Below are 13808 nucleotides of genomic sequence, written 5' to 3' on the forward strand. Positions count from 1 at the left end.
AACATTGCCTTGTCTGTCGTCACTTGGAATCATGGAAGAGTTTTCTGGGCTTTCTTTGATGTTGAAAAAATGTTTTGAGCTATGTATTTAGTGGCACGTCAATAATTACTGACGTAGCAAATGTTGGTTACTGTTAGCTACATCAGAAACCATTAGATTTTTTGTAGTGTAAACGTACGTACATGCTTATTCTGCACAAGAAATGTCACGATATGGATAAAGCATCAGATTGCGTTAAATATTCAACTTTAATTTATGTAGAAGAATAAGTGAAGTACAAACTCATAAACAAAATTTTGAGGAAAATTCATTTTCCGTATTGGACTATCAACTATCACGCAATTTATAATATCCTTCTAAACTCTTAATTTTTGCAGCGTGGGCACAAATTAACTACCATTGAGTTGCAATATTGTCTCACTACAATAATATGGAGCATTTGCATCCTTTGTGTCGTAAGAGTTTTATGCTCGTAATCTTTAATTAATAAAATCATCATATTTCCGTTCAAAAAAAAAAAAAAAAAAATAGATAGACCTAAACAAGTGTGTTGTCATCGGGCCTTTAATTTACCATGACAATAATGAAACCGCTGTAACATATAACAAGTGGGGTATTAGCACATAAACAAACACTAAGCCTACCCTTAACATATAACAAGCGTAGGCTTAGTCTTGTTGTTTTTCAGCCATCCTCGGGCCATGGGGGTGGCTTCAGCCAACCCCCCAATGGCCAAATCTAAAAAAAATTAAATTTTTTTTTGGCCCTTGGGGTTGGTAGGACCACCCCCAAGGGCCTAGGCCAGTCTGGGGTGGCTGAAGCCAGCCCTTTTTATTTTTTGATTTTTTTTATATTCTGATTTTAATTTTAAAAGTAAAAAAAAAAATTGCAAATGGCCATGTGACCTTTGCCACCTAGGAATTAGATGGGCCAATTGTGGGAAATTTTGCATTGTAGCATTCCCCTTTTTTACCTTACTTTGTTACCAGCTGGTCTGAAAAATAAAGAAAAATAACATAACGTACATGTTGAAAAAGTTCCGTTTGAAGGAATTTTTGTTTGTTTTTAGACTGTGAAAATACAAAAGAAAAAGATTTAGTTTGATCCCCGCTGATTTTTAACCTTTTTTTTTTTTTTTTGGATAAAATTGTAACTTGTATTAATCAATCAAGAGATAAAACAGATTGTTTCATGAAAATTATATCACAGATATATATAGTCAGAAATTTCTCCCTCCAAACAAGATCAGTGACTTGTTGGATTGCCAACATCCCTAGTCTATGAGCTGCATTATTGAGAGCTTGATTCACATGAGAGCACTTCCAACTAGGAAAAGAATGCAGGGTCGTCTTCATGTCTTCCACCAAATGCCCAAAACGACTCCAATTTTGCTCAATTGAATTCACTGCATTCACAACCTGGCCTGCACATGTAATTCTTGGCATAATCTATCTGCACAGCAAGCTGCTAAAGCCTCACTAGTTGTCGGTTCCAATGTGCCAATATGGGTAGTGCACCTTGCCGCCAACACCATTCCCTGCGAGTCCCTCACGGCTCACAGGGAATCAAATTTATTGATTTAAGTGCTATATATGCATCATTCTTGGATCCTTTTCGCATCCTCACTTTTCAAATTTACTATTAGATTTGTGGGATTCAAAATGGTGTTTTTAAAAATGTGAGAGGACGGGAGAAAAATCATAAGAGAAAATGAATAATTTTCCGTCATATTATAACTTTAATGTTTAATTGAATTTTTATTCATTTTTAGGTTTGTATTTTTCATATTTTTGGTCCGTTTGGAATTGCGATTTTAAAAATTACGTTTTTGAAATCGCTACTTTTTAAAATCTAAAGGCGTTTGGTAATAAAATATGTTAAAATTTTTTTTTTTTTTTTATCAAATATTTGTTATGCAAAATCATGATTTTGGTTTAAATTCACATTTTTTTTCTTCAAATAAGCACCTTATAACCTGCTTATAAAAATCGCAGATTTTTTCTTATTTTAGATTAAGTACTTTTTAAATTGCAATGTCAAACAACTTACGTTTTGCAATATCTTTTAAAAACACAGATTATTCTTGTGAAATTACAATCCTAAACGCGGCCAAAGTTTGGGTTCATCGTAATGGAAATAAGAAGTTTTTGTCATCAATAATATATCAATTTTCTCTATTAATTTGTGTGTTGATTTTTGTACATTGAGAACACAATTTCTCTTTGATGTCTATCCATTTTGCTACGTCTAAGTCCACTTCTAGAGCCTTAAATGGGGACCAAAGTTTTTTATGGTTGGGGGCCATCCCCTTAACCTGCTCCTTTGTTTTTATTCTTTAGTTTTCCGTCAATTGGTGGCTTCTTATTTCTTTAAGATGGCACGCCACCAGATGAGAACAAGCCTCCAATTGATGAGGACAAAGTTAGCAGCTATGGTTTTATAAGCTTATGCCAAATGGCCCATTTACAACTTTTTTTTTCTTCTTCTAATAAAAAGGCTGGCGGAACAAATCAACTCTGACTTCTTTTATTTCAGTGTGACCATAATAGCACCAAAACATTAACCGTTTATTCCACCAAACTCAACTCCACCAAAACTTCAATAAAAACTAAAGTAGTTTACACCCATGTCAAATGGCACATTGACAGTTTATTCCTCTTTCTCGCAGAAAAAGAAGGCACATATTTTTTTTGCTTTGTGAATCTGATTAGATAAAATCTAGATATATTATTATTATTAAACACATTCTCATCCATGCAATTCACAATGAGTGGTACTGAATGAGCCACCTCATCTCAATGCATTACAATAAAGAGAAATGCTACTAAGGGTGCGTTTAGGATTGTGATTTCGTAAAAATAATCTGCATTTTTAAAAAATATCGCAAAATATAAGGTGTTTGACATTATGATTTAAAAAACACTTAATCTAAAATAGGAAAAAATCTGCGATTTCTATAAGCAAACTAGGGGGTGCTTATCTGAAAAAACAAGAATTTAAACTAAAATCATGATTTCGCATAACAAATATTTGATTAAAAAAAAAAAAAAAAACCTTTTAACATGTTTTACCAAACGCCTTTACAATTTTAAATACGCAATTTTTAAAATCGCACTTATTGAAACCATAATCCCAAACAAACCCTAAGCATTCTCTTTTTTTTTTTTTTTTCGTTGATGGTGGTTATCAAAAAGGCAAGTGGAAGAGACCAACTCTGATTTTTCTACTTTGATGTGACTATAGTAGCACTTACTCGTTGAAGGGCTCCCCTAGACGATAGGAATCGTATACTCTCTCAAATTCGACTAAACTATAACATAACTCAACTCTACCAAAACATCAATAAAAATTAAAGCAGCTTACTCCAATGCCAAATGGCACATCAACAGTAAATTCCTCTTCTTGGTGTTTATGCAGAAAAGGAAGCCAATTTTTTTTTTTTGATTTGTGAATCTGATTAGATAAAATCTAGATATATTATTATTACTAAAACATTCTCATCTCGATGCATTACGAAAAAGAGACGGAAAAAGAGAAATGCTACTAAGCATTCTCCTCCTCCTCCTCCTCCTCTTCCTCCTCCTCTTCTTCTTCTTATTATTTTTTTCTTTATGATGGTGGTTATCACAGCAGAGGCTAGTTTGCTTGCACTTATCCGAGACAATGACAACTATAAATGGTTGGTTAATTAATTTGACCCATTTAGGTCGTTTTATATAACGCATTGGTTCATCCTCCTGCCGACATGACATCCTTGGCCCATCATGAAGACAAAGTCAGACCCCGTCCATATTCAGTTAATTTAATCATTAGTTGATTTGGGATTAACTGATGTTTAGTTATTAAACTATTGTAATCAAGTGAAAACACTTGCTTAACTTCAAAATTTTGGACGGTACTTCTTGATGTGCCTTCGGTTGTTAATGGAGTAGGCACACAGTGAAACAGGACACGACTCCTTGACAATGACCATGTTTTAATCCCAAATGTAAATTCTATTAACATCCTGCGGTTAGGCTGTAATCCAGACCATTTCTGATATTCTTTTTAAATGCAAATGGGAAATTTAATAGCGTATAAAATGCAAAAATGCAGCTATATATATTCAATATTACAGGTCGGTAAAGTTAGGTGACCTTGCCTGCTGGATTTGTAAATATTTCCATTATATTATTTAACAAATGTGATCTTATTAGTATATAAATTAAGCATGTATCCTTTAACATTTATATATATTTTTAGGAATAAAACATGTACTCCATTTAAACTATTAAGCAATTTGCAATGTCTCCATAAACTTTTAATTAGAGCAATATCTCCCTAAACAACGAAAAAACCCCAATGTACTCCCTCCCTCGGTGCGAAAAACAACCTTCAAAAAATTTAGAAAAAATTAATAAAAAAGGAACATTAATAAAAAATTAATAAAAAAGGAACATTAATTTTTGACTCACACCAGTCCCACCTAAGGTCATTTTTTCGAATTTATAAAGATATTTGTCTTTTTGAGAATTTTTAAGAGTGTTTTTGTCGAGGCAAAATGAGTACACGCATTGTAATTTTTTAGCAATTTTGAGAGATATTGCTTCAATTGAAAATTTCGAAGAAATAATACAAATTATCCAGTAGTTCAAAGAGGTTAAAAATACTTTCTTTATATATATATATATATTTTAAAAAGAACTACGCAAACTTTTAATCTTACACTCTCAAACCCATATTCTAATAGTAATTTTCCCTTAAACTTAATTTTGTGTGATTTTTATTTTTATTTTTAATTTTTAATTATCACATGAGAGAAGCAAAGAGCCAATGACTTTGGATACACTGAGAAATAAGAAATTTTAAGTGCTCTTCTAGTATTTTTCTGATATTTTTCAAACTGTGATTTGATTTTTAAAATCACCAATAAAAATTAATAATAATAATAATCTCAAATTTAATAATAATTTTAAACATCATATCATAATTAAAATAACATTAAAAAAACACTAGCATTGCTCATGAGAAATAGTAAACGGTGGCGCATGAGGGCCATGACCGAAGTATACACTTAAAACATCGTCCCTTTCATGTGGCACACTCACCTACCTTGTCGGGTATGTAACCTGGTGTTCCAGTATCCCGTCCTTTTTATGTAATTTGTTCAACCTTGAATGGGCAAGTAAAATAAAAAGGAACAATAAAGTAACCGACAGCTGTGCTACTTACTCTCAGCCGTATGTGACCTGTGAACTAAATGATGATGATGATGGTAGCCATAGTGATATAATTGTGCAACCTTGAGAAGATGACATAGAGAAATCATAAACCTAGTCAAGGCTGACGTTGCAGCTCGATCGAATCATCCCTTTTTCTTCTGTGTGTGTTGGGTATGTTCCAACTTCCAAGTTAGGTTCCATTACTCTGTGCCAGATATCACTCAAAATCGTGGGTCCCTTCATATTATCTATTTTAATTTCTTTTCTTTTCTTATTTTTTTAATAAAAAAATTTTAAAATTTGAAATAAATTATTATGGTGTTTTATATTCTTATTCAATTTTCTCTCCCACGCCCAAGTTTTGGTAATCATGAATCCCATTATACACGGACGTGGGTTACCTTAAAAAGCTGATGAAATAAATAAATAAATAAACCAAGGACAAACCTTTTTCCAACCAAATTGAGCACACACAAATGGTCCCTCTTCCCCCCCTAATGAAACCCTAATCAATAATGAGAAATATTAGAGATTATTTTTTAGTTATCGACTTTTAAAATTACTATTGAATTTGAAATTACTGTTAAATTTTACTTTAATTGTGATTTTGAAAGCTGCATTAATTTAAAATGATAAAAAGATAGTTCATAACATTACTACTCATCGCCAATAAGGTCATGGTACGTTTTTTAAAATACTCTCATTTCTTGGTGCTCAAAAATATGAATTTGTTTACACGTTTTCAAATTATATTTTTTTTAATGCACCATTTAGAGCATGTTTGTGATTGTGTTTGAGAAATAGAGCTTTTAAGTCAAAATACGCTTTTGGCAAAAGCTTTATTTTTAAACTTTTGTCAAAAATGCGTTTTTGTTATTTTTAGGTTTTTTAAACAATTAAAAGTTTTTTTTTTTCAAATGGACTTTTAGACTTTTTAAATGGACACTCAAACAGGCCCTTAGAGTACTTTTAAATACTTATGTGTTTTGGTACACGAAATGACTATTCCAATAAATAGTGTTGAAGAATGAAAAATCCTTGAAAATACACTAAAAAATTGTGATAATATGTACTTGATAGTTACCAAAAAAACAAGCAATTATTTTGTATTGACTCTTCCAAATTCAGTCTTAGGATTCTTGCATATTTAACTTTACTCAAAACATTCAATAAGTGGTTTTTCACTGTAGTTCTTGAATTATTTTCCTTTCTTGGTAGTGATCTGTTTGGTTTGCTTAGTCCAAAAAAACCAAAAAGCATGAAGAAAAATAAGTAATGATGTGATGAAGTTGGATTGAAATTTCAAAAATTTAAACAATTAAATATCACAATAATTGTCTAAATTATTAATAATTTAAATAGCTAATGGCTCTTGAAAGGAGTTTTTGGTAATTGTAGGACATCAGGAAATATAAACGTCCGATTTGCCAGCAACAATGTGGATTATCTTGTCTAACGGATAACTTTATCATTACGTCACATTCTCGTACCAGTTAGAGGACGGAAATACCCCTGTTAAATTACATCCCTACCCTTATTTCTGGTAAGAGTGCAAGTTGACAACCCTTTCAAAGTTTATCTTCCATTATCACGGCCTTACTTTTTCCGAGCAAGAAATTTTGGTGGAGAAGAAAAGAAGCAGAGGTGCGAGTAAATGTGAACAAAGCCGGCCCATAATAGAAGGATCTGAAATGTCATCATCGATGCCCATTCACAACACGTGAAACTTTTCTTTGACGTGCCCCACGAATGAAGCATTTGGGATTGGATTTCTCAGTGCCTCACATGGGTCGATACCCAAAAAAATAAAAAATAAGAAATAAAATTCTATTTTCATGCACCAAGTGTCACGTGCTGCGAAGAATCACGTCATGTGTTGAAGATAAAAAGACGATGTATAACGTTAGAGTCTGTTTGAGATTGCGTTTAACAAATAAAATTTTTAAGCAAAAGCTTTATTCTTAAATTTTTGTCAAAAAATTTTATTTTCATACATCAAGTATCACGTGCCATAGAAAATCAAGTCATGCCAACTTTAAAGATAAAAGGACGGTGTATAGCGTTAGTCAATATAAAGAGAGAAAAGGCTTATGACAAATTATTATTATTATTATTATTTTTTCATTTTTTGTTGTTAAAAAATGATCATAATTATTGGAAATAACTATTTTGAAGTTACAATTGAAAACGGAAAGATGGTTTTTTGGTATTTTAATGTCAATTATCGAAATTTAAGAAAGGTAGTTCGGGTAACCCGGGAAGGACATGACAGTAAATCAAAATAAATCTTATTTAATAACCGGCATGTGGCCGTTGATCCGGTGCACATGCTGGGCATTAAAGAAATAAAGGCGGTACGAGATTCAAATTTAGAGGGTAATATATATATATAAAGAAAAAAGAAAAAGAAAATAATATAATAATTTAGTTGGTTTTAAACAGAAGAAGAGTAGCTACTACTCCTAGGCCTACGTTTAACTCCCTTTGAATCCACACATCGGCAGTGGCGAGAAAGCAAGCGAAGGAGTATAAAGCAAACGCATAGAAAGTTCCAGATCAGGTGGAGGACATTGTCGTCATTTCGCAGCGACCCCATCTCTGCGTGAAGCGAGAGCGAGAGAGAACACGGTGCTTATTAGAGAGAGTTGGGGAGGAGGAGAAAGACAAAATTCCCCCTCGTACACTTTCACTCCCACTGTTTTTTTGTTTTTGTTTTTTTTTTTTTTTTTGCCTGTCCTTCGATCTTCGATTGCAAAAGCACGCGAGTAACCCACACTCGCACTGCTTCGTTGCCTTACTTTCCAATTCTGGCAAGTGGTTGGTTCTGGTGCGAGTCGAAGAAGAAAGAGAGCAAGGAATAGTGATAAAAATGGAGAGGAGCACACCGGTGAGGAAGCCGCACACGTCCACAGCAGATCTGCTCACTTGGTCCGAGAATCCTCCGGCCGATTCTCCCGCCGTTGGTTCAGCTGCTTCTCGCTCCGCCACGCGCTCGCACCAGGTAGCGATTCTATTGTTTTATTTCTTTCTTGTTTTTCTTTTTGGCTTTCGAAAAGCTTGTTTGCTGATTTGGAAATTCATTGGCTTGGTTATGTGGGGGGAAAATCTTAGCCGTCGGATGGGATCCGTAAGGTGGTATTTGGAGGTCAGGTAACGGATGAGGAGGTTGAGAGCTTAAACAAACGGTGAGATCTGCCTCTTCTTCTGCTTATTCTTCTCATCATTTGCAAATTTCTTCATTTTTTCATTTGTATCACAATTAAGTCCACTTAGTTCAAAGCTTCTTGTTTTTTAGAAAGAAAAAAAAAATCATTGTTTTAGATTTTAGTTTTTGCTCTGCCTCGGTCTGCATTGTTCACGGTTTTCACCATTTTCGCGTGCTTTTCACAATTTCAGATTTTTATTACTTAAGTTTGAGGCTATGTATTCTGGTAATCTTTTCAATAAACGCGATTGATCTACTCAATGATCTGTGATCGATCTACTTATTTTCTCGGTGAATTTGAAAGAATTATTCAAATTTCGCTATCTCTCTGAATTATGTTGCGTGTCTTTTGAAGTAAAGAATTTTCTAAATCTATTGAATTTAGACGCTAATGTTTCGGACCCGAATGTTTGGATCTTATATCACTGCTAGATTCCTTTTTTTACCCATTTTTGGTTTCATTCTGTTTCCGGCAAGAGAGATCTTTTTCTAATGTTTATAACTAAGGAGACCATTTCAGTGATTAGAATTGGGCTCTGAAACTTGTTATTAGGAATTTCTACAGGAAACCATTTTGTGAAAATCCACATCCGCAGCTAAAACTTTTTGGGAATTGAAGAAAATTGTTTTAAAAGAAAGTATTAGTAAGCAAATTCCATGTCTGGATTCATGAGTTAATTATCTGCGGGATTTATTAGTTCTCAATGCTTTACAAAAACATGCATATTCTTAATTCTAAAGGCTTCTTTTTTTAGCTATCGCATTCTAATTACCTAATTCTGCTCAATTGTGGGGGATTTTTATCTGAATATAAATGACTTTCTGTGATGTGTTTGGACGTCCTGTTAATTTTGAAAAAAAAAATTCACATTTGAAAGCGTTTACTTGTATTGGCACCATTAGAATGAATGGTAGTTACCATCTCTGGTGTGAGATCAATTTCATGTATTTTTGAAGTGACCCACCTTCCTTTTCTTTTACGAACATTGATGTAACGCTGTGTAAAGGGCACTGTACGATTTGGTTATTTGGTTGGCCTATTTTTGTGGCCATTTGTCAGTGGCAGAAAAGGATAAGATGTCAAGGAGACTGAGAGGTTTGGTGAAGAAGAGGCAGAATATTCATTAGATTAATTTCCCCTCATCCTTATCCAGTGTTGTGCTGTACCCATGTTTCTTTTCTGATACTGCAATATTTGATATAAATGGAAGAAAGAATCTCTAATCAAGTGTTCCATCACATGATATAGGAAACCTTGTTCTGGGTATAAAATGAAGGAGATGACTGGTAGTGGCATATTCATTGGAGAAAAAGATACAGAAGAATCTGGCAATGCCAACTCTTCTGTGAGCAACAGAACAGGAATACGCATGTATCAGGTATCTCTATCATTTCTTGTTGATCTCACTTGTATGAAAATCTGGATCTCTGTTCTCCATATTGACTTCTATGTAACTGGTTGGAATTGCCAGCAAGCAATTGCCGGAATTAGCCATATCTCATTTAGCGAGGATGAGAGTGTTTCTCCCAAAAAGCCTACTACTTTGCCCGAGGTTGCAAAGCAGCGTGAGCTGAGTGGAACCCTGGAAAGTGAGGATGCGAAGTTGAAGAAGCAGCTTTCTGATGCAAAGTGCAAGGAGCTTAGTGGACATGACATCTTTGCACCCCCTCCCGAAATTTTACCTCGGCCAGTAACTGCTCGCACATTGGACTTGAAAGGAAGCATAGAAATAGGAGAATCCGCCACACCAAATGTACGCACTTCTGTTAAAGTTTCTAACGTGAGTGAATTGCGTTTACATGTATGCTTGCACACATGTTTATGCACATATACATCATATAAGGAGTTCATAGGATCAGAGTCTTAGCATATGCATGTGACAAGTATATATTGCCATCCCCCCCCCAAGATTGGCCAAATAAGGCTTATAGTTGATCTTATTACTACAGTGTCAATTTGAAGAATTAGAATTTTGGTCTACATAATTCAAAGATCTAATAATGGGTTGCTGTTTTTGGATTCAATTCATAGCCTGCTGGAGGTCAGAGCAATATCATGTCAGATGAAGAACCTGTTATGAAGACAGCGAAGAAAATATATAACCAGAAATTTGCGGAGCTTTCCGGAAACGACATATTCAAGGGAGACGTTCCTCCATCATCCGGTGAGAAACCACTGAGCACGGCGAAATTGCGAGAGATCAGTGGCAATGACATCTTTGCGGACGGGAAGGCGGAGTCTCGAGATTATCTAGGCGGTGTACGCAAGCCTCCTGGGGGCGAGAGCAGCATTGCCTTGGTTTAACTTGGTTTAGGTCTAACACTCAGTTTCTGTCACCTGGCGTCTGGTTTTGTTTTAGTCCTAGTGCGGATGTGTTACATTATTATATATTATTTGACCTTGCATTCTGGGTTTCGGGAGTTGTCTTAGCTTTTAACGTGTCGACCACAACTATGGACTACGTACTAATTAATTGGGTTGTATGTCCATATATTCTTGTGTTTTTTCTTCCTTTTTTTTTTTTTTTTGGTTCTGCTTGTCTTAATGAAGCGCTTGGACTGTTGTTTCCAGGTTAAATTTTATCAGTTATTTATCTGTTTGTTGTGAAGACGCTGCTTAATTAAATGTTGGCTATTGAAAATTTAAACTTGGGGGGTTTTCAATCATCCCCGCCATTTTCTTTCCTACATAGACACAGATGGAGAGAGAGAGAAATCTTTGTGGGGGAACCTGGAGGGCTGCTGGACCAGTGCAAAACGGTTAAAGTTGAGGTGTCAGACTGGCACTAGGAGGGAGTAGGTGCACTAGCTAGGGCAGAGCTGTCCAACTGTCAAAGCCGTCCGCTGAGAACAGTAGGGTACTCCCATTTCGTTCTTTAACTAAAAACAAAAAAAAACAAAAAACAAAAAAGGACTACGATTTTCAAGGGTCTGAGGTGGCCACTGGCAGCTGGCAGCGCCTTCCTCGACAAGGAATGAAGAAGGTGTATGGGAGGGAATTAACGACGAGTGTCAAGGCCGAGCTCACGCTCTGTTTGTGGTTGTTGCCACACTAGATCTCTTTATCATTTGTCTAGCCCAATTTTCTTTCCACCCTTGAGTTTGATGACATCTTGTTTCCTCTCAAAATTTCAAAATTAGGCATTTTAAAATTATTATTGGGTATGTGATAAATTGCTATTAAATTATTATCCAATGATAATTTTAAAAGTTCTAACAATTTTGAAATGACACAAGGAGAGAACACGAATTTCCTTTTAACATTACTCATTAGGTTGATGCTAAAATATTTGTTATTTGTGTTTGTTCGTAGTAAAATGGTATTACCATACTTGTCTAGCACACTTTTTTTATAATAAGAACTTTTGTATTGTTAACAATAATAAAGTTAATGAGAGCATAATAATGTAACTTTGGAGACAATTCAAGATAGATCTCTAACACCGAACTACTTCAAAATTCCTTGTTTGTGTTTTTCTCTCTCTTTGCTTCCGCTTTTATTCTTATATTTAATATTTATATAAATTTCTACAATTATGTAAATAAGTGACAATAAAACCTGTTTATAATATACATATACATTTATGGGACTTGGAAGGATATACGTACAAACGAAATTTGTCAAGGCTCAGGAAAAAAAATATAGTGGATGTTTGGGTTATCCCTCATCGGTTGTGGAAAGGGCTAGTGGTCACTTTATAAGTGTGAGGAAAAGCCTCACCTCTTGAGCTAGCTTTTGGAGTTGAGAGAAGCCCAAGACTACTCAACACTGGTATTAGAGCTCAGGTTCAACTAATAAGTCTTGGCCTAACAATCCACGAGAGAAACGAGTTGTCGCTGCTCCAACCTAGTGCCCAATGTATGAGGCGGAGATTGTTGAGGTTATCTCACATTGGTTGTGGAAAGGACTAGTGGTCATTTTATAAGTATGAGAAAAAACCTCACATCTTGAGCTAGCTTTTGAGGTTGAGAAAGGCTCAAGACCACCTAACAGTGGAGCACATCCCTTGCCAACAAATTAGCCTTTCGTTCAAGTCACCTCATTTTTAGAATAACACAAAAGAGACATAAGAGTAACTTTTATAATTACTCGGTTCGCTCCCTCAACGATATGTTAAAGTCTATAAATTAGATTAGATTGTCACACACACTATTAAAAGTCAAATATCATAACGCTCTGTTGAAATAAATGTTTTCTGAGTCGATCTCTCAAAAATATATAAATAAATGTTAAGATATTATCTATTTGGCTTTTAACAATCTATATCGGTGGACGTCAAGTCGGTGATAAAAGATGGGATCTTTTTAAGGTAAAGAAAGACCTTAAAAACAACAAAAACAAAACAAACAAAAAAAAAGGTTTGTTCCTTAATCTAACCATATACTATAAAGTATAACCCAAAACAGATAAAAAGGTCTAGTAATAAAAGTCTCCACAAACACGTGTACTCAATTATTTATGCAGAAAAAAAAAAAAATTATGCAGTAGGTTTATTCATTGAAAACTAACATATATATATATTTCTTCAAATTAATCATGTTATAATAAGTATCAGTAAATTATAAAAGTGTTGTAAAGTAGCCCAACCATATTCACCTGGTTGAAGGCATGGATCATTGTGGCAGTGCCCATCTAGTCTAAGATTTATTTATTTATTTTTTAAATAAAGGCATATCCAAGAACTAATGGACACTATCAAATTAGTCCCTTAGATTTTTATTTTTATTAAAAGTATGAAAAAATGAGATGAAAGTTGAGTATTTAGAATTACTATTTATTTGATTAGAAAAAAAAAAGAATTACTATTTATTTTTTCATATATACAAAATGAGCATTTAACATCGAGAATCGTGAAACTCAAACCAAGAGTTTAGTAAGAAGATTCAGATAAAAGGGAAGTAATGTCTTATGCCACACCACCACTCCATTATTATTTTACTATGTTGTCGGAGGCAGTGTCAATCCACCTTTAATTTCTCTTTTTACGGGGGCTAATTTAAGGGTAGATTAATCATGTTGCATTAGCATAGTGGGATAGTGGTAGAACGATGGTTAGGGATATAACATTTTTTATTTTATTTTTAAAAGTAACATTAGTTAAAAGATATTGTTATTATCTAGAAAAAATTCAAATTTTACAAGTGGTTATTCTGCTTACCTTATAAGAATGACTAGAGTTCGCTTAGAGTTCTTCTAAATGTGATATAATTTTTAAAATTACCAATACATCAAAATTAAATAATAATAATCTCAAATTTAATAGTGATTTCAAATGCCACATCATATTTGAGAAGACTCTAATCCTCTCTATATCATTATTCTTAAGTAAAATATCATTCATTTGTTTGTTTTGTATAATGTTAGGAAGTTCCGAATCCCAATAAAACAAAAATAGTCCTCA

At 34.0% G+C, this 13808-nt stretch overlaps 1 protein-coding gene across 2 annotated transcripts; it reads left to right on the plus strand.

Moving 5' to 3' along the window:
- The first annotated feature begins 7669 nt into the window (after positions 1–7669).
- Positions 7670–10912, plus strand: LOC132190172 (uncharacterized). 2 transcript variants are annotated; one of them, XM_059605079.1, is made up of 5 exons: positions 7670–8202; positions 8313–8386; positions 9656–9785; positions 9879–10187; positions 10439–10912. In XM_059605079.1, exons 1-5 carry the CDS (start codon positions 8071–8073, stop codon positions 10709–10711), a joined length of 918 nt encoding a protein of 305 aa, XP_059461062.1. In that variant the 5' UTR covers positions 7670–8070; the 3' UTR covers positions 10712–10912. The 2 variants fall into 2 exon arrangements, with proteins under 2 accessions (XP_059461062.1, XP_059461063.1); XM_059605080.1 differs by having other exon boundaries at positions 7673–8202; positions 9879–10160.
- Positions 10913–13808: the final 2896 nt, after the last annotated feature.

Source organism: Corylus avellana, chromosome ca8 (genome assembly GCF_901000735.1).
Source record: "Corylus avellana chromosome ca8, CavTom2PMs-1.0".
Taxonomy (NCBI): Eukaryota; Viridiplantae; Streptophyta; class Magnoliopsida; order Fagales; family Betulaceae; genus Corylus; species Corylus avellana.